The 20,880-nt window shown below is 49.4% G+C and overlaps 1 protein-coding gene across 1 annotated transcript; it reads left to right on the top strand.

The window, feature by feature from the left end:
• Positions 1–2,121: 2,121 nt before the first annotated feature.
• On the top strand, positions 2,122–16,378 carry IL2RB (interleukin 2 receptor subunit beta). Its single transcript, XM_009647729.2, has 10 exons — positions 2,122–2,373; positions 3,675–3,772; positions 4,106–4,232; positions 5,792–5,897; positions 7,065–7,173; positions 8,166–8,314; positions 8,731–8,902; positions 10,690–10,786; positions 12,522–12,606; positions 13,964–16,378. Exons 2-10 carry the CDS (start codon positions 3,691–3,693, stop codon positions 14,789–14,791), a joined length of 1,755 nt encoding a protein of 584 aa, XP_009646024.1. The 5' UTR covers positions 2,122–2,373; positions 3,675–3,690; the 3' UTR covers positions 14,792–16,378.
• Positions 16,379–20,880: the final 4,502 nt, after the last annotated feature.

Genomic DNA, 20,880 nt, shown 5'->3' with positions numbered 1-20,880 from the left:
AAAAAAAAAAAAAAAAAAAAAAAGGAAAAAATTTAAAGAAAGGGAATCGGTGGGGGTTTTTTATCTTTGATAAGCTGAATGATAAAAAATGGGTGCTTTGTGCTCCTGCTTTCCCAAAGTGATCTCTGGTCTGAAGGAAGATGCACATTTCTCAGTCTGAAGGACAAACGGGAAAAATTATGGTTAACATGAATACTCCATTGCAGCTGCAGAGCTGGTGATACCAAGAAGTTACTCACAGAGCACTTCATTCCTTCAGCCAAGGACTTCTGCGCCAGAATAAGCTGCATTAGTTTTAAGAGTTCCTGGGAAAGGCGGGCTGTGCTCTGATGATACATGCCATGACAGCCCCACCCTGGTGGGGGCCTCCAAGTTGCAGTTACCACAGTCAGCAATTACCAGGGCAGGAGAGGATGCAGCCCATCCTCTCCCCTGCTCCTCTTCAGCAGAGGCTGGTCGGTCAGATTCCCGTTGCCCTCACAAAGGGTGGCCATAACAGGAGTTTTCAAATGACCAGCAAGAGCATCCAAATGACACCTCTCAGACTCCTAGTCTGTGTCGTGCGTGGTGAGGTAAGAGGTGTTTCACTCCAGACCACTGGCTAAGTGGGTGCTTGATGCTGGATTAACTGCAATGCTCTCCCAGAAATGGCCCTGAGGATCCGCTATTGCAACCTCCTTCAAAATGTCGCCGCCCATGCCTTCAAATCGGTTTTTCTCCAACACTATTTCTTTTTGAGGTCTAATATCTTCTGAGATCCAATCTCTGGGCTGGACTGCCTGTGACTAAAAACTCATCCTCCTCCCACATCCTTTTTCCACCACCTGAAACCAAGATCCCTTTGCTGTTAAAGGAGGCCCCATCCTCCAGGTTTATAGAGTCCTCAAACTTGAGATTAGCCTCTGACAACTTTTGGTCAGCAAAACCTTCTTGCCGGACCTGGTCTTGGGCCTTGAGCTGCTCTAGGAGAGAAAGGTGAGGAGCACAGACCGTGGTGAATACTGTGTGTATAGAAGGAGATTCTCATCATCTGGCCGTCTTCGTGCAGCTCAGACCAGGTGGGAAACGTGATGTGCTGCACTTCAGGGAATCGTACTTGTGTATGGAAAAAGAGAGGTGTGCAGGGACACGTATGCATGTGCATGTCTGTCTGTGAACCGGGCAACCATCGGGCTGTGGATTTGCGTTTGTGCATCCCTCTTGGCTTGGGAGGTGAGGGCAATGTGTGCTGGGGGAGATGTCTGCCTGCGGCAAAGATCTTCTAAACCTAAATCTTCCTGGCAAAGCCTGTGAGGGATCATCCATCTGCGAAGGTGAGGGCACAGTAAGCTTTGGAAAAAGGTGGACATATTTTTTGTTTAATGCCTTCTGGCCTGATGAATGGACAAGCTGTGTGAAAAAGGCGCTGCAGCTACTGCGGGGCAGCGTTGCCTGTCTGGACTAGCTGTGAGACTCAGGTTGGAGCGGGTGATTCTTTCTTCCGTGGAGCAACTGGGGTGCTTGGCTGGGTAGGGAGGCTGCGGGATGGGTGTTCCTGTGGTGTCACACCATCTGCAAGCATGAGGGCTGTGCCTCAAGCTTGCTCACACTCAGCACTGCCCTCGTTCCACTCTTGCTCTGACCCAGGATGGATCCTCTGAAACTGGGGCGCTGGTGGGGAGGCTGGTTTCGTTCTGGTGTTGCTTAGGTCAATGACTTGAGTTATTTTTTCAAAAAGTGGTCCATGGTATTTCTACTGCAGGTTGACACCTATCTCTGGTTTCAAAGTGATCTGTACACGTGTGCAGACTCTGAGAGCTATATGAGTGGTCTGTCTGGGTGTCTGAAAGAGGAAGCTATGGGTCTCTTGCCGGTGTCCCAAGGACAGGTCCTTCTCTCTCTCTCTTTTGCTTCCCAGCAATAGTTACAAACTGGTCCCAGTATATCTGAGCACTGCAAGCTAACACCTGATCCCTCCACCCTTGTTTCTGCACCTATTGCTTTACCAGCAGGAAGTAGGACGTGGTTTGGGGCTTTTTATTCTTGGCCTTGCTAGCCTTTTCGATACTTCAGGGCCTCGTCTCAGTCTGACAAGGCAAGCAAGCGGCAGCTTCCTGTGCAAAGGTGAGAGGGAGAAGACGGAGAGAGACCACACGCGTTCGAGAGGAACGGCTCTGCAGCAGAACTGCCGGGCTGGAGGCGCCTCTCTTGCTCCAGCAGCGCTGGCTGATGGCTGGACATGCACTGAACTAGGGTATCCCTCTCCATCCCTCTCCATTTCCCCCTCCCTGTTCCCCTCACTCCTTGAGGTCCAGCATCTGCTTCCATCCAACCCCACGACCCGGTTCCTGAGGAAGCCCTTCATCTGGACCACCGGGTGACTGGCACTGGAAGGTAAAGGGGGCGATGCCAGCTCTCTCCCACACGGGGGTGGCTGATCTGAAAAGCGTCTTGGAAGGAGTTTCAGTCTGACAAACTGAATCTCGCCGTTGGGGAGGGCTGAGCACGTATTTATCTCTCTGTCTCTCCACAGTCCTCTCAAATCATACCCTATATCTCACAACCACGCCGCCTGCTTTCTTTCTCTCTCTTTCTCTCCCCTTTTTCTGTTTATGCATTGTCGTCATGTTTTTCTTCCTCTGAACCTAATCTTTTATCACAACGTGCCAGGCCAACAGCTGCCTCATTCCAGCCCTTTAGAAACCCTCTCTTCCTGCTCCCCTGGCAGTCCCGGCAGGGTCCAGCAGGACTCTGTCTCGTTTTGCTCAGCTCTGCCTGGGCTCCAGGCTTGCTGAGAGCTGAGGGTGGTCCCTTCTCCTGTAAGCAGAAGCAGACCTCAGGTGGGTGTCCAGGTGGATGGGGAGAGAGGGAGGCTTGGATGAGAAGCCCGTAATCCCAGTCTGTCTAATACGGAGCATGGCTGTACAGGCTTTGTAAGACAAGGAGTCTCCCTGGGTGCCACGCGTGGATGAGGGGTGCTGCAGGGTTTCGTAATTACAAAGCCCAAATTTTCTGCTACATCTAAAAGCATGGCTCCTTCCAAGGCAGTGCAAGGTCTACTTGGCGAGGATGGTGCATGGTTTGTGCGTGACTATGTAATATTTTGTGATATGGTAAAGCCTTGACTTTCCAGAACCTGGTAAACTCCTTCTTTCCCCTGATTTCCTCCCCCAGGCCCCTAACAAGCCATTCAAAATCTACCTCCTAAGCCGTGAGCTCTGCAAATAACTTTTGTCAGTTGCCGTCAGAGACCCCTCTTACTCAGCAAGCACCTAGTTATTTCAGCCCCAGGGCTTACCAAAAAAAGCAGCTCTTCAAAGCAGAAGCTGTGCGCAGCCAAGGCAGCACTCTCTACCTGAGTCAGCAAGCAGCCTGAAACAACACGCGCGGACCGCTGTGCACTCACACACACATTTCCAGAAGGCATTACTCCCGCGAACAGCCTATCTGCCAACACCCTATCTGTGCTGCACCGCGAATGGTTTCAGTGCTGAGCAAAGCACCCAAGGCAGGAAAACAATGAGGTGCTGAGGGAAAAGCACAGACTCTGGTGTGGAATGGGTATGAGTTTCTGAGCTGGGAATATTGGCACTGGCTTTGAGTCCTGCCCTAGGACAGTGGTTGCCTCCTGCGAGATGACATCTTCCTAATTTGCATTGCTGAGCTGTGTTGGGGGGGCGTCTTCTCTCTTTCAGTGTGTCACCGGTACAAATGAAGCCCTCTTTGCTGCTTCTGTGTCACCTCTGGCTGTTCAGCCCCACGCCTCTCTCACTGGCATCGGACTCGGCACAAGGTAAGAAGCGATCCCCTTCACCCGTGGCAGCTGGGCGAACAGGGAGGGGGGTCAGCCGGAGGAGTGTGTGTGCCCATGGTGTGATGCTGTGCAATGCGCGTGTTGTATCATACAGCCAGAGGAGGTTGCAATCATTAAAGGTCTTTTATGACCACATCCACCTCCAAAGACACAGAGAAGTGAGTGGCTCTGCCTTTCTTGTTTGGAGGCAGTTATCCAGCAGAGGAGTCAATCTGAAGTTTGGGATCGGGCAGAGTTGTCCGGGGTGATGGTTAATGCCAAACACCATTGCTAATTCAGCCATGTTGCTGTCCCTCTCTTCTCTGCTGGCAGGTGCCTCCAGCCTAACTTGTTGGTATGACTCGCGGGCGGCTCTCTTCTGTGACTGGAACCCAGACAGGGACCTGGTTGAAGCACCTTGCCAGATGGAGATTTTATCGAAGTCACCATTTTGTGACAGGTAGGTGACTGGAGAGGCTTGAGGAAAGCCAATGCTTTGAATGAAAAGTGTCCTGGGAAGTTTACCTCTTAACAAAAATGTAGGCTCCCCTTCCCCAAGACCACGTGTAGTGGAGTCACAGAGTTGAGGGTCTTTGCCCTGAATTCTGTCTCTAACCCCACATGGGCTGAGATGCTACTTGCAGCTCAGTGTTTGCCATCTGACAGTCCCAAACTGCCCAAACAGCCCATCTTCCAGCTCCATAGCTCTGTCTGTGCTTCATTTTCAAAAAAAAATCCCTCTTCCTTGGTAGCCACCCTCTGGACTGAAAAGCATTTTCAATGAAAAAGGAGGATGTATAGAGATGGGGGTGGAGGAGGGTGGAATTAAAGTTATACAGGGGCCATTTGCCCATTGCCAGGATGGGCTGTTGCATCCTGAGTAACAATGAATGAAGGAAAATGTTGTTCCCCCTATCTCCGCTGGCTCTTTCCTCTCTCTCAGTTCATTATGTTTTCATCTCCCACGCGTCTCCCAGCAGAGGGGTAGGTGTTTGGCCAGTACCGCAGTGGGGGCTGGCTGAGTCTCTGTGGTCCCCAAGTACAGCATCTTCAGCCAAGAGACCTACCAAATTACCAGCCTACCCCATGACCCTCTGGGTGCCTGTCATCAGGAGAGGCTGTGTGTGATTCTGGAAGTGGGTGGGTTTCTCATGGCTGTCATAGAGGCACCTCCAGCGGGGTGAGATGGGCAAATATATTCTGGTGTATGGACCTAGAAAACCAAAATATTTGTGTTGCTCCATGGGTGTGAATCACAGAGACTGAGGCTGGAATTTGGGCTGAATTTGGAACTGTGCCGTTGCTTGATCAGGGCTCTAGGACACTACCTCTCCCCACCATCAGCAAGTCCCAGGGTTGGTCTCACTTTACAGCCGGAGCAGGCAGCTCGGTCTGATACCCCCTCAGCTGCAACCCCACGGGTGCTCTCCCACCCTATCACCCCCTCAGCCATAGCTAAGCTTAGGCTGTCCAGCCACCCTTGTCAGAGCAGAAGAGAGGTCGTGGTGTTGCGCTGCCAAATGTGACGTATGGTCCTGGTTGACTGGGATGTGACCTGGTTCAGAAGATACATCTCACTCAGTACCTGAGATCCAACAGGACTATCAGTGGATTGAAGGAGACCTGTAAATCCTAGAGGGGCTGAAAAAGGCGCCTGTCTTCCAGGGCCACGTTGGCACAGTTGTGGGCAGCAGTTGTGTTTGGGCTCTGCATGCCCTCTGATATCAAGAGGAAGCAGAGAAGGTAGCAAGAGGGTTTTGTGAAGACTTGGAAACTGGAAACCTACTGTTATCTTTGGCTTGAAATAACTGGGATGCATTGACTCTTCATGTGCCAGCACATAAAATTTGTCTGAATGATGCAGTGGGAAGAGAAAGTGGGATTGCATCCTTGCTGTAACCTGTTCAGAAAATGCGGTAGGATGCAAAATGCTTTGAAAGGCCTTTAGTGTTACATAAAGTTTGACTAAATACAAAAAAGCCTCCCCAGCTCACTGGAGTTCTCTTGCTTCAACCCCAGGATTTTTTTCTCACCTGAAAAAATCAAGGAGCACTGTGAATTACCCAAGGCAGAACACATGACAGGACTGAGAAGATGTGTCAAGATCTTCAGCAAAAACAGTAATGTGAGTAATTCATCTGGGATGTCCTGGCTAATGACAAGGTGGAAAGGATTTGTAGATGGATTTGGGGTGTATAAACAGTGCAACAGTCAGGAGCAGTATAAAAAGCCCAAACCTAATCCCTGACTACAGTTCTGGGGTTGGGCTTGAAGTTGGGTGTTGTCGATAATGCCTCGTGGGTTCCCTTGCTGGGAGGATTGCCTGCATTGTGAGCTGAGCCGTGCTGTCCTGACACGTGCAGAAGAGGTGCAGGACAGACAGATCACATGCGGTGTCCAATGTCTCAGTTACCTGGGGTTGGCCTTAATCCCTTCCTCTGAAGATGGATGGACATCACCATCTCTGAGGTCACCTCTTGACCTCATTTTCCTTGAAAAGTCAGCACCATTTTCCAGATCATTAACTACTGTGAAGCCTGGTTAGATGTGTTAAATACAAGATGCAGCAGCACATCACTGGAGCTAATGCTGATGCAAATCCGCTACCTATTATTCTTTATTTAAATCAGCCTTTTTTAGACTCATTATGTATGTCCTTCAGTCATATACAGAATTACTGTAGTCCGTGTGTTTCCCACACAAAACCCACCCAAATATGAGCTAATTCTCCTTATTGATAAAGTCACAACCAGTTCTAATGACAGACAAGCTTTCTTACATTTGCACAGCATGTGCAAAGACAAATTGCACGGTTGGTAAACAGCTCCAGTATCTTTTGTTTCTAATCAAGTTAATTTCCCTGTTGCTCATTTAATACTCTATGATGCATGTGGCCCTGTAGTATCATTGCATTTCAAGAGTAATATTTGATATTAATGTTGTCTCAGTCTTAGGAATGAACACAAAATGTTTTAGTAAAAATATTTTTCTCAATAAATGTCACTCATAGAAAGTAATTTTTTCCTGCTTAATCAGCACATACAGCAATCCTAGCAAACTATCATATCACAATATTTTGTGCCCTTCTCACCAATGAACACAAAAATCCCACTACATCAAGTGTAAATCTTTGGTTCCTCACTGACCACTGAGGCTTATGCCTTTCAAGCCACATATATCCTCCATATTTATTGTCAAATATTCCTAAACCTCTTATACATAGGCAATGCTTAGAAATATGAATGCTTATGGATGAGGCTTCAGTGTCACTAATGGTAAATTTTCCATGCAGGCTCAATGCTTCACCACTGCAGACCGTCTTACCCTGTCTGTCCATTGCCAGGTTGGAGAGAATACATCTATACCTGCACGAATAGAAGGTTTCAGACCACTTGCAAATAGTGAGTACTCATGTGTTTTGTGCCCTGAAGCTTCCCCACAAAATGATAGCTAATTCCTCTTCCCCATCCACCCCTATGCAATACCCATGGATGATTTTAGATTTGTCTCTTTTCCTTGTCCCTTACTACCACTAGCAGAGATGAACCATGTAGACTCATGCCACTTGCACCGCTAATGTGCAGTGTCATGCCAGTCACTTCCTGCCCTGTCCTGTATCTGGGACACTGCTCAATGAGAATGCTTCGCACTAGGAGTTCCAGGGTCAAACAGGCAGTGGCAGCTCAGCTGACCTCCTGAAAAATGTGTGCTGCAAGAAGGAGGGACAGTCTTGCTGCCCTTCCCCTGCCCCTCTTACCAGATATGGGCTTCCACGCTCCTTTAAGCCAGCTTTGGCATGCATTGGTCTTTGCTGAAAGCGTTCAACTCGCTAATCCAACAGCAAAACGTCTGCTTGGGTCATTTTTGTTCTGGACGTGTGAGTGTACCTGGCTCAAGGAGAGGTCCAATAGAGCTGCTGCAAGGTGAGGCATAGAAAGGCATGGCTGGAGTCAGGGGTTGGGAAGGATCAGCCCAGCAGTCTGTGTAACTCCATCCTCTGTGGCTGTAGCTCTCTGAAAGAGCAGCTGGGAAGCAGCTGTCACCCCAGCCATGCTCCATTCCTGCCCGTACAATTGCCTTGTGGATGACACTTACAAGATCGGATGCGTGGCCATGCGGGACTGATTGCACTGACTGCATGCGCCACTCTCGCAGGCTCACAGGAGGGGCTGGCGTTAATGTAGTCCAGAGACAACAGGCTTTTTGCCTTCAGTGACAGGGGGAAGAAGGAGGAACAGAGAAGGGAACTCACTAACCATCTCACATGGCGGTGGCTGGCTGGAGTCTGTGAGCACAGCCAAGACACCAACCCTGCTGCAGTGGGGTTTGTGGTAGAGCCCTGTTACGGACAGGCAGTGTGGAGGTATCAGCCCCACTTCTTCCCTCTTTGCAGTAAAGCTGAGGCCTCCTGGAAATCTTCAGCTGGTTAGCAAAACTGAAAACACCTACAACTTAACATGGAGCCTGAATATTTCCTCTCACTATTTGGATGGGGAGCGGGAATACCAAGTGCGGTACCGAACCACGAGTCAGTCTTGGGAGGTGAGTACAGAGCGGGGCACTGGGACCTGTCACCATACGAATCCTGGTCTTTACGTCACCCAGGACTTGCTCCTGGGCCTCCCCTCAGGATGAAATCAGTTTTGGTGAAGCTGGAGAGCGGATGACACCTCCCACCCTCTTATCTGTGTCACCTGCTGCCAGTGTTTGGTGATGACATGGAGACAGATGGGAATCCTATTTTACTTAGTGATGTGACAAAGAAATACAGATAGCTTGGGACAGACCTGAAAGGGATGAAAAAAGCAAAACGAAGAAGACTTGTCCTCCAGGGTGAACAAGCAGTGCACAAGGTGTAGGGATCTATGACAGGTCCTTGCTGAGGGCCTTGGAAGAGATGGGTACATGAGGCTGTAAGCCAGGCTGTTGATGATGCTCTAATTTTGCCCTACTCGCAGGAGGCCAGGAACTTCACCATTATGCAGGACCAGATGTGGGTGCTGTTTGAGAGCCTCTCCCCCAACTTGAAATATGAGGCAGCTGTCCGTGCAAGGCCGAGTGCCTCAAGTACCTACAAAGGCGCGTGGAGCGACTGGAGCGAGACCATACTGTGGAGGACACATGCTGACCGTAAGGATCAGAATCAGACACTCTGGCTTGGAGGGGAATAAGGGGACTCGGAGAAAACAAAGTAGAAGGGCCAAGCAGGCTGAGAAGCTAGAGGAAGATGGATAGGGAGGACTGTGTTAATCAAAGAGCAATAGATAGGTTGGAAATGATCTGTCCCTCCTAATCTGTTAGGTCAGGCTGGCTCAACAGGGCTTAATGGCAAAGACTCCTTGACCCCAAAAGAGCCCCTCTGACTTCCAGAAGCCAGGCAAAATCCGCAAGATGTAAATCAAGGACTGCTTCCCCAGAGCAGTAAGGCCAGATGTCTGACCTGCAGAAGCAGTGGCCAGGACTGGCATTTTCCCAGGTGCTCCTGTCACCTAGGAACATAAATCTGGCTTTCTAAAATGGCTCATTTCATTGGAGCCATTGGTCAGTGAAATCCAGTGAAACAGAGCACTTAGCTCTTGAACCAAAGGAGACCTGAGCCTAGGAAGCAAAGTCTCACGGAGAATGAGAGAGACTTACATGAGTGTAAGTCCCTTCCAAAAAGGTCTGCTGAGGCTTGTATCGGTCATTACCATGAACCACAGCATGGAGGACACCTCCAGCCTTGAAAGACAGAGCCCTGAGCAAGTCCCTTCGGTGAGTCATTGGCTGGGGTCTCTGTAATTTCTTTTCCAAAAAATAAGCAGATAGAGGTTATTCCTTCTCATGTCACCTCCACTCTGCCCCTGCTCAGCCCTCCCTGTTGTGCCTGGTGCTGGTATAAACAGAGGAGCTATGTTTAGAAAGGGCACTGTGTTGCTGTGGCGATCAAATTTTGACAGTGTGTGATGTCAATGAATAGGATACAGCCGCAACCAGTTGTCATAGCAACCAAGACCCAAAGATAACCAGGGTACCAGAGGCAGAGGAGACAAAGTGATCTGAGTAGCATCTCAAGGACAGGCAAAGAAAGAATGTCCTAAAAATGTCTCCTCCTTATTCTATTTTCCTCTGCTCCCTCACAACTACTCCAGAGGAGCTCTGCAGGCCCAGACCAAGGGGTACTAGAGATGGAGGGAGGTGGGGGTAGCAGGCAGAGGAGACAGGCACCAGAATAGCAAGAGCAAGCAAAAGTGCACTGGGGAGACCTGTGAAAGAGACAGATTAAGAAAAGTTTGAGATAATGCCAGACAGGCCTGAGGAGTGCTGGCAGCGCTGGCAATGCGGGAACTCAGTCTCTTTCTCCTAACCCTAAAATCCAAGTACCAAAATCATGTGGTGGAAAGCTGTGACCTTTCTAGCCTCTTAAAGGTTTCCTACACCACTCTAAAGAAAGAAGCCAGCCTGTTGACCTCTAACCTTCTCCATCCTTGGTCCTCCTGCCTTCTCAAAAGACCCATAAACCCCATGACTCTGCCTCCGCCACCAACTGATAAGGGTGTTTCAAGTGCCCAAACCCACTTACGCTGATTTTAGGACTCCCTGCTTTCCTTTGCAACAAAACAGACAGGTTGATGGACACTTCAACCAGTAGACTATGGCATCTGTGGCAACCCCCAGCTGTGGTGCTGTTACAAACAGGGAGTTCAAGCTGTTCAGCACAGATATCTGTTAATCCATCCCAAGTAGACTCCAAACCCCATCTCAGCTCAAAGGCATCCTACACAAAACAGCAGAACTCATTTCTCTGACCTGAATATTATAATTTTATAAAAGGCCCACTTTGATCAGCTTGAACATCTGTGGAAGAGACACAGCTCCTACCTCTAGAATCCTGGCTAAATTTTCACAGCAATTCCCTTTTCTCTCTCATCTTGCAGAAACATCCCGGACGCTGTTGCCAGCTGTTATAGTGAGCACTTGCATCTTTGTGATCATTGGGACTGCCTTCCTTATTAACTTACGGACGCTGAAATGGTAAATGAGAATCAAGTTTTCCTCTCTGTTCCTCTCCTGTATCTTGTGTGTCTTCTCAAAACCAGGGTTATTTTTCACTTGGCATTACTTGGGTTAGAGAGTGACTTAAAAATATGATTTATAGCCCAAGCTTTTGAGGCTGACATTTGTCTGGGGCGATATATCACCGCCCAAGTTGGTGTTGGTTTCACCACCTTCGTTGTATTGTGTGACGCCCCTGTGACCGGGTGCCATGCCCTGGCTGAATTAAAAACAGCTGCCTCAGCACTTCTGTTTCCCGTGGGTTAGGGTGCTGTTCCCTGACAGGGATGCACCAAAATTGCCTCTTAAAAAGCAGGTCAGTGGGTTGAGCACTCCCTCAGTACAGAGGACCAAGCAAGCCTTCTCACTCACTTACACACTCCAGCAGGAGCTCAGACAGGACACAGTGACATTTGGTCTGTAGGCAAAACTCCTGAGGAGTGCTATTCTTCCTCTCCCTGGTCTCTGCAGTCCTGAAGTGTCTCGTCACATGCTGGTAAACACCTACATGATGCTTTAAAGATCTCCTTGTCAGTGTTTTTACCCAGACACTGCTTTTATTCAGGACTGAAAGTGTCTCACAAGGTCACCCTGTGCAATGATACGGAGAGTGACCTGTCAACATGAAAGTTCTCAGGGATGAGGCAACAGAGGCTGGAATGGCTTCTCTGTAAGGAAAGAAGGAGAAGCATATTGAAGGAATGGATGATGGATACTGAGAAAGTCACTGGTCACTGTGTTCTACCTTGAGTCATAACACAAAGATGAGGAAGTGTTAGCTGTGTGGCACAGAGAGAGATAAAAAGGCCTCCTTTCTCCACGGAGTATAATTAACCTGGGGGAATTGGATAGAGGATAATGCTGAGGTAAGATCCAAGGAAGCATTAGACATGCATGAATAAAAATAGCATCTGCAGTGATGTAAGGTATTTATATGCAAGAATTAGCAAATTCTGATGCTTCAGAGAGTACACTCATTACCTCTGGAGGTCGGGAGGGCATCAGAGCATTGCTGCAGAGCTTCTGCAAAGAGCTGACAGGACCAGATGACATCTCTGAGGGACTGGGGAGCAGATTAGATCACTTCATGCTGCCTCAGGATGACAACACCTTGGTTCCAGTAAAGTAGAGGCCACTGGGTGGACACAAGGTATGCTCAGATGGCTTGCACGGCCAGTGTGTCCTAGCTATACCATGTCTGCTAACAGGACAGACAGTTGTGGCACAGCTTTGCAAGTGATGGTCCCATTCAGGCCATGTGGTCCTCTGAGTCATTGTGGTAACAGCGAAGCAAAGAGCGGGCAACTCACAGCAGCTGGACCTTGGAAACAAGGGAGACCTTCCTAGCTTGTCATCAGGGCAGGAGAGGAGGGGGGCAGGTCGAGAGGTTAAGGTGGCCAGCCAAGGCCACTGGTGAAAGAAACCAAAGAAACCAGTGAACTGTTGGTTGGTTGTGCTTCCCCAGGGAAAAGGCTGGAGGGGAGTGTATTTTCCAGTGCCAGGTTTAACTGCCTCATCTCCCTATCTCCCATCCCTCAAGCTACTCAGGGCACTCAAGAGCAAGGCAAGCCCTCAGGCTTGTTCATACTTTACTTCTCCCCTGTGCCAGGGTAGAACCCATGAGCTACGATGCTCTCTCCTACCCCCACCACAGTGCCAGATCGGTCAGGATCAGGCCCTGCTTCATTCCTCCTTCTCATTCTCTTCTCTCAAGGTTTAAGAAGATCCTGAAGATTCACATCCCAGACCCCGAGAAGTTCTTTCCCCCACTTGTTTCCGTTCACGGAGGTGACATTCAGGTATGGGACTGGGGATGGAACCAAGAGGTTATGAAGGAGAAATGAGGGAAAGGAGGGTCTGGCTGCACATGCCCAGGACAGACACACGGTTGTCGGATGTACATGTGCACACAGGACACATGTCCCTGTAGCACCAGATGCTGGGTTCTCCCATTGAGTTGTATTTTCTGACCTTCTAAAACCTGACACTTGGCTGACATATCTCTAATTACAGAAGCGAGAAAACGGCAAACCATGCAAACCTCAGCACCCTGCTCCTCTAACAGGGAACCTGAGCGAAAACAAGGCACCTGTGGGAGCAAGCTTGGCCTCTCAGATCCCCTTGCATCCCATTTCGGTCCCTGCCCTAGGCTACCCAGCTCTTCCCCAGGTTTCCTGCTGTGATCCCCTCCTCCCAGCTGCGAGCCTTCCCTCTTCTCCTAATGTGAATTGCCATCACACTGGATGGCACTTTAGCTGTTTTCTATATTCTTGTTGTCTCTTTCTCTTCTTTCTCCACCCCCACTTTCGCCCTTCCCCTAATCTCTCCATGGGTATGGGCAGCTGCAAGGAGACAATTGCCATTATGTGCAGTGTTAAAGGGAACGTCAGATGCAAGATGTGGGAGGTGATCCCAAGGGGCATCTCGCTTTAAGGAGGGTGGAAACAAACTGCAGCAGGTCCAGCAGACAGCAAAGCTTTGGAAAAGCCTAAGTGCAAAAAGCCTTAGAAAGCCTGAACTACAGGGGAAGAGTGCGAAGTTGGGGGTGTGCAGCAGGCACTGAAGGCACTTGCTCAGTGCAGAAAGAACTAGAAAAATCGGCTTTACTGGCCATAAAAGCAATGAAGTTGGATGCTACCAAAACCAGTTTATTTTTAAGGATAAAGCTGCACCAGGATGTCACTCAGGTGAGTGCAAATCTAGGGGTTGGAAGAGCACTTTAGACAAGAAATCTGCATAGGGCCATGTGGATGTATCAGAAACTGGTTCAGCACCTAGGAATAGATTGCATGAGACGCATCTCAGTACTGCTTTTCATGTTTCCACCTTCATTTCACCTTATGGTCTTGTAATTTTTTTCCTTCCTTTCAATTTAATCCTCCATCCTCCATTTCCCCCTCCAGAAATCTCAAAATATAGGCTTGCAATATCTGCTCTGGATTTCAAAGTGACAGAAAGATATACTCTTTCTGAAAATCCTGCAGATGAGACACTGTGAATGTGAATTTCTCTCCCCACCACCTCTGGCAACCCTTGCTTGGACAGAGAAAAGGTCCCTTGTTTGCTATGGGCGCTCATGAGAAGAAACCTTTGGTTCCTCACTGAGTGTTACACTTTGGGCGTAACAGTCTCTCTCCTGTGTTTCTTCCCCACCAGAAATGGCTCTCCTCCCCATTCTCCACATCTTCCTACTGTGTGAACAGCACAACCCCAGAGATCTCCATGCTCGAGGTGATGCAGAAGAATGACCAGGAATCCCAGTTTCTACTTTCCAAGGGGACCCTGACTCCTGATCCTCCCTTAGAAACCAGTGGGCACTCTGTATCCAGCTGCTTCACCAACCAAGGCTACTTCTTCTTCCACCTTCCCAACTCCTTTGAGATTGAGCCCTGTCAGGTCTACTTCACCTATGAGCCTTTCACCCAGGAGGGCAGTGGCAGCGAGGATGGCGAGTCTTACCATGCTCTCCCCTCCCCAGACCTCTGCACACTGGCAGAGGAGATGCCCGTGTTGTCCCACAACTTCCTTCACTGTATCAAGATGACCCAGGGCTTCCAAAATAGCTCCTTCATGGAAGACACAGAAGGTGAAGCCCAGAAGGCCATGGCTATTTCTGGAGCTCTCCAGTCAAGTGAAGGCACCTCACCAACACCAGTTCTGAAACAGGATGAGAAGGTGATGGACAAAGCAGCTTTACAACCTGCTGAGGCCCTGTGCCAGCTGGATGCTCACTTTTCCGACCCACCAGATGTGCATGACAGTGATACTGTCGATGTAATGGAGGGGAGTGGGACGTCAGGCCCTCCGATTGACCCCTGTACACCAGCAGCACCTGCTGCCTCTTCTTTCTCTCAGCCTCCACCTCTAAGGCAAACCCAGGATGAGGATCCATGCAGAACAGCCTTCTCCAGCCAGGTCCCAAACACTGGTGCCTACCTTTCTTTGAGGGACCTCCAAAGCCAGTACAGCCATTGCTCTTTCTAGGATCTGCCTGGAGGAAGCCCACAGGTGGGAAAGGCCACCTCTGCAGGGAAGGCTAGGTGGATCTATTCAGGACACAAACGTGATTTCAACATCAAAGCCACTGGGACTATTCTTTAATGAGGCTGGAGAACACAGTTACTCTAGAGGGCTGCAAAACCAGAAGAGGGATAGGATGGACAAGGTGCAAATTCATGGATGGCTACATGGGTAGCACTAGTTCCCAAGGTAAAGCGTTAGTGAAACAGACCACTGGAAATGAGAGGACATCTTGCATGAAGCACTGGGCTAATGGACAGTAAAGCAACACAGAGAGAATGATAAAGGCACATTAAAGCCGTTCCGTGGCTACGCAGCTAATGGAGATGTAGAAGCCATACAGGCCAACAAGGCCTCACCTTCATAACTGAACCTGTTTCTCTGCAATTACTGGATCCAATGGCACAGAAACCCCTTCCCGCACAGCTCAAGTGCCATTCTGAACCTCAGCAGCTTGGTTCTTTCCTTCCCAGCTTCCACTAGGAGGCTGAGCCAGCACTTCCATGCTCTGCATCTTGGTGTAAAATAGCACTCAGCTTTGAGGCTGAGCCAGCACGTGATCCATTTACCTTGTCCCAGCCTAAAAACCTCTAATGGGAGGGAGAAATGCCTGAAGAGGTGGATATGAGATTGTGTACAAGGGACAGTAGCGCTGGCAGTCAGTGTTGGGACTGATGATGAAACGGATGAAGACATCTCCTCCTGACTGACCAAGGGTGTAATTTTTTCTGTGATGTCCCCATTTCAGGTTTTAACCAGAGATTACATTCTGAGCTACTCGGTCCATCTGTAGATTTTAGTCTCTAAGGTCAGCTCAGAGCCACAACTGTGTCAGCTGTCTAAGCAGTGCAGTGTAAAAGAAATCCCCATTATTGGGTTAAAAATACTGGGGAAATCCCCTCCCCTCCTTCTTTCCCCCAGGTCTGATGATGGCAGTAAAAAGAACACACACAATTTCCCATTCTTGCTGCAATATTTTTCATGAAATCGAAAGCCTCTCTGCCCTGCTGGCAAAATACAGTTATTTGACTATGATAAGCTGATTGCAGAATAGTTCATCCCACATCCTGTATTAGTGGAAAACATCGTAACGGTGCTACCCATTCCTTCCATTGCTCAAGGGAAACCATTGCCTAATTAACAACAAAGATGTGGTGAATGAGCCCAGAAAACTAACCCACGAATCAGCACCTTTGCTGAAAAGAAAACCTCAATCCACTCACAAAGAATGGGGATAGCAGAAACTACCTTCTTTTTTTTTCCTTTTTTTCTTTTTCCTCTGCATTTGCTGATCTGGGTTGAGAAAAAGCAGCACGCCACAGAAGAAAAGTGGCAAGGCAAAGGGAGACAAGATGTCCTGGTTACATCCATCCCTGCATTCAACATCTGTACTGTCTGTCTGCTTTCTTGCTGTATTTCTGGACTGTTCAGCGGTGGGAAAATACCACCCCTGTGCTAAAGATCTTTCTTCTAAGAGTTTTTATATCAAAAAGGTCAAGGACATTGAACTTGTCGGTACTTCTGTCACCCCTGTGAGTATCACCCAGAACTAATTCTTCCCTACCTCTGTCTGCACAAGCGTCGAGCTTCCCTTTTGTCCTGGTCCCACGCTGTTACCTGACCTTGCATTGCGCAGCCTGAATGTTATTGTGAGTCCCAGCTACGGGGTCACCCCCTGGCTTGGATTTCACCTCAGAAGAGCTGCTCAAAGGACTTGAGCCTGCCCACAGCTGAGAGGCTGGGGGAGATATACCTCTCCTCTCATCAGCTTCTTCACCACCTGCATCAAGATGTGGACTGCTCCGTTGTCTCCAGGAGACAGCAGGTGAAGAAGACCCCACAGCTTCCCAGATACGGAAGCACAAGGCTCGCCCAGCTGTTTCCTGTACTTTGAGAACCTTCCCAGACAGACTTCAAAAAGAGATACTGAATCCCTTGCCCCGGTGGACAATTTGCTATATTACATGGCCAAGGATCCTAGTTGTACTGATGGTCCTGTCCCAGTCTAGATCTTCACAAGCTTCTCAATTATCCTAGCTGCTAAGATGAGTCCAAAAAGAAAATTGTGTCTCTTTGTAAATAAAAGAAATATTGAGAATTCTACAGTGTTTTTCTGTCCTTTGGGGTGGGGCAAAAGGATTAACAGCTTTTCAAAATAGGGGACTAAGCAAAGCTTTGCTCAGACCAAAATACCTTTAGTCCTCCTTCCTACTCCCTTCCCCAAGGGACTCAGCCACCTAAAACAGAAAGCAAAGTTGGAAATGATCCTGCTGCCAGCCCCTGAGGACCATCCTGATGGCTCGGTATTTCCCCCTGCCTCCCGACACCCCCCCACACACACTTTGTGAAAATGCTGACAGCTTTTGAGCTGGCAAAGCTGTTAGCGCTGCATTCACAGCCATGCTGGGCGTGAATGTGTGACACACTGTGGCAGGAAGCGCTTGACATCAGATCTGGTGATAACCGGACTTTTCTTCCAGGAAGACAAGATCATGTGGTCTCCTCTGTGAGTAACCCAGGTTGTGAATACCAAAGGCATAACACTCCCAGTGATGCAGGGCCCTTTCTCTGCTGGGTCCCCAAGACTTCTTTGGAAATGTCACACGGGGAGTGGTCCCCTCTCAAGCCGATGTGAATGCACAGCCTGTGGTTCGCAAAACCACAGAAACATGCTACAGCGGTGTCCATCAGTATCAGAGGCAAACCAAAGCAGAACGCCAAAGCTGTGTGGAAAATATTGGGCCCGCAGCCACAGACATGAGTCTTCTCTTTATCTTAAGCCTGGAGACGGCAAAGATATCTGTTGCATCTCTCACCTCCCTCTTTCCAAGATTGTTCGTAAATAGGCAATATCACTGTCAGCTTCCTCCCACATCCCTTCCTTTTTTTTTACTGTGGAGAAGCGGAAAGTAAAGGGTACTTGCAGCAAAGGAATTCCTCTGAAGTCAAATCTGATCAAGGTTTTGGGTCCTTGGTTGATTCAAAAGTCTGCGGTGATAGATGTGGTATGCTTGCTTAGATAGATCAGATTGAGATTCTATATTTTTTGTTCTGCTGAAAACACCAGTGAAGAAGGATGCTTCTTTCCAGGAAAGATGGGTAGAAAAAGTAAGGTCTCTGGCAGGTGTCGGGAAATACACTCAGCTGGGTTCTGACCCGCTGTGGCAAGCCCTCATGGCATAAGCTTGGGAAAGCCATATACATGTATGCCTAAAGATGCAGCTAGACCCCTGTTCTCTGGGGGAATTTGGGCTGAAAGTAACTTGTAAAAGTGAAATCTGGTCTCTTAAATCTCTCAAGAAGTCCTGAAAGCATTTCTTATTGTCGTGGCATGCCTCTGTTTCCCAGATGTACAGCAATGAGTTAATTGGGAGAACCACACTGACACATTCCCAAACACTGCAGCTTTTCATCCACAATATAACATTTATCTACTAGAATCCACCACGAAGCAATGGCTTTTGGTCTTCATTCAGTCCCAAACTAACCCTGAACCAGTGGTAGAGCTGAAAACAGCTATCCCTGCCCAGCTGCCAAAATGAACCCAAATGAGCCCTGGCCCAAATGAGCTCAGCTCCAGGTCAATGCCACTGGCTGGAGCTCAGCCCCAGGTCAAGAGTCACCCATGTCCCCAGCCCTCCCACCCCCCATTTATTGACAGAATAACTCTATTTACTCTAGTCTCGCTGGAGTGTAGTTGCTTTTTGTGAAAAACAAAGGGGCACGTACAGAGCTGTGGGGCTGTAAGCAGAAGGTGGTGCAGGCAGGGTTGGTGAGGAGGACCTGGAGCTAGAAGAAAAGCAGATGCTGCAGGGAGGAGCGAGTTGCGGTGCAACGGAGTGTGGGGAGCCCAGCGTCAGGAGGCTGGGCAGCAAGAAGCACAAGAAGACCAAAAGGAGTCTTGCAGGTGGGGACTGAGAGACGCTGTGCTTTGCTTTCACCTGCATGACCACTGTGGTAACTGGACCTGCTGTCTACTGCTGCCTTCCCTCCTTCAAGCGATCTACACCTGCACCTGCTCCATCTCCGTGCTGGGGAGCACACACCCTGCGTTTTGCCTCTCCCTCCAATGGGACCAAGGAGTGTAGCTAAGAAATACATCAGTTGCTCAGCAACTTCTTGTCCCCCAGGGAGGACAATGTAATCCATCTGCACCAGCCTCCTGGATTCTTTTTCTCGGCACAGCTGGAGGTGCTCCCACCCTGACTTCTTCCAGGCTCCCCCTGCCCAGCCTGTGGATCTTCTACCCCTGCAAGCCTCTGAAACCTCCATTACAGAAAAGAAAAAAGCCACTGCACAGGGTGTGCTGACCCACCGCGGCACGACAGTGCAGGACAAAGGCCGAGCTGAAGGGACAATGGTATCAGGTTATTGATCGCTGAGGAGACCTTGAGCTTGGGTAAATAGATGTCCTCGTCTCTCCCCTCCTCTATGCATGTGTGAGCTGGCTTGCTGAGGGGGTGTGGGCCAGGCCTCACAGGTTTCAAAGGTAGGTCTGCAGCTCTGGGGGAAACCCCAGTGCCTACCATCAAATCTTCTAACAAAGAGGCTCTTCTGCTGCTTCCTTCCCTTCTCCCCCTCACTCCTCCGTCTGCGGTTCTTTGCTTGTGCCTGCTGTTTCTGGAGGGATGCTGTGATAGCAGAGAAGCGTCCTTGTTCTCCTGGACTACCCAACCTGGTTCATTGGGGAGGAGAGCCTCCCCAGGGGTTGCACAGAAAGGTGGCTCACGAGAAGCAAGGGAGGGCAGCCTGTGCTGGGTCTGTTTGTACCGCATGCTTCTCTGGAAGGGTGCATTTCAGCAAGCAGATGTGCAGCTGATTGTCCAAGTGTCGATGTTCAGCAAGCCAGGTTTAAAGTTTCAGAGTGAGTTGCCTGGTCCTTATGTTCTGCAGGCATGTTTCTCTGTTGCAAGGCACCCTGGAGGGCTCAGGGCTCAGTAACTGGGGGAAAGCAAGGAGACCGAGAAGACCACTCACCCCTATCATGTGAATACTCCAGGGTATCCACATGGGCTAAAATGGGCATGAGGCAAAACATCTCTTCCCACATCTGCCACAAGTCCCTCCTGTGCATTCATGCCCGCACAGTCACACGCACCACGTGTAAAGATGACTCACAGACACGTAGATGTGGCACAGGCATTCCCCAAGACCTCTGTGCTCTCCCATGCGGATGCGTTCACGTCCCTTTCCTCTCCAGCCCCAGAAGCACAGAAAGCTTTTTGGGGGCAGCTGTGCACTGAGGGATGGCAGAGGAAAGGAGAAGGAAGGCGGGTGAGATAGATAACCAAGATTAACATGGCTCCCCTGGGCAATGGCATTTCTTACCCTCAGAGTCTGGGGCTGACAGAAGAGGTGCTGGTCAGGACAAAGCAAAAGAAGCAGCCTGGGGTAGACAAGGGGCAAAGGAAGCCAGAAGGTGTCCCCTGGCACAAGAGGAGGGTGGTGGAGGGCTGGACATCGTTCAGGTGCTCTCTCCTCACTAGCTCAGCTAGTGAGTCAGTGCCAGCAGGGGCTTAGCCCTGGGACACATGGTCTGGTGGGAACGGCAAGGCTTGCTTACTTTCAGGGACCAAGAGCAAAATGGCACAGCAGGCAAAGTGCAACCTCAGACTCCCAGGCTGGGCTGGTTAATGCAACTTCTGTGTGTGTCTGAGGTCACAGATTGTCTTTTGCATTGATTTCTAGGTCAATACAATACCAGTTTTAAAACCATTCCCAGCCTGGGAGGACAACACTTTTGTCTCTGGAGAAATTAGTTATTGTACTCATTTGTGGTTTTGGCAGAAGCAAAACCCAGAGAATGCTTTTAAAAATTGAGTGATTACCCAGGAGACATAGACAGGACAGTGCCCTGGAAGCCTGTCTCCCACCGAGTTAGGAGTTTTACTCACATTTGCACTGAGCAAAGTCTTTGATGGTTAGCACACAGATCTCTTGAGGCTATAGATCTTAGGAGAGGAGCACAGAGATGGCAGAGCACCTCCAGAGACAGATGTAAAGGGATACAGAAAACCCAGCCTGACCATGGTGTGCTGTATCACTAGGTGCCC

Source organism: Egretta garzetta, unplaced genomic scaffold, assembly GCF_000687185.1.
Source record: "Egretta garzetta isolate BGI_Z169 unplaced genomic scaffold, ASM68718v1 scaffold51, whole genome shotgun sequence".
Lineage (NCBI taxonomy): Eukaryota > Metazoa > Chordata > Aves > Pelecaniformes > Ardeidae > Egretta > Egretta garzetta.
This window is presented reverse-complemented; position numbering and strand designations above follow the sequence as displayed.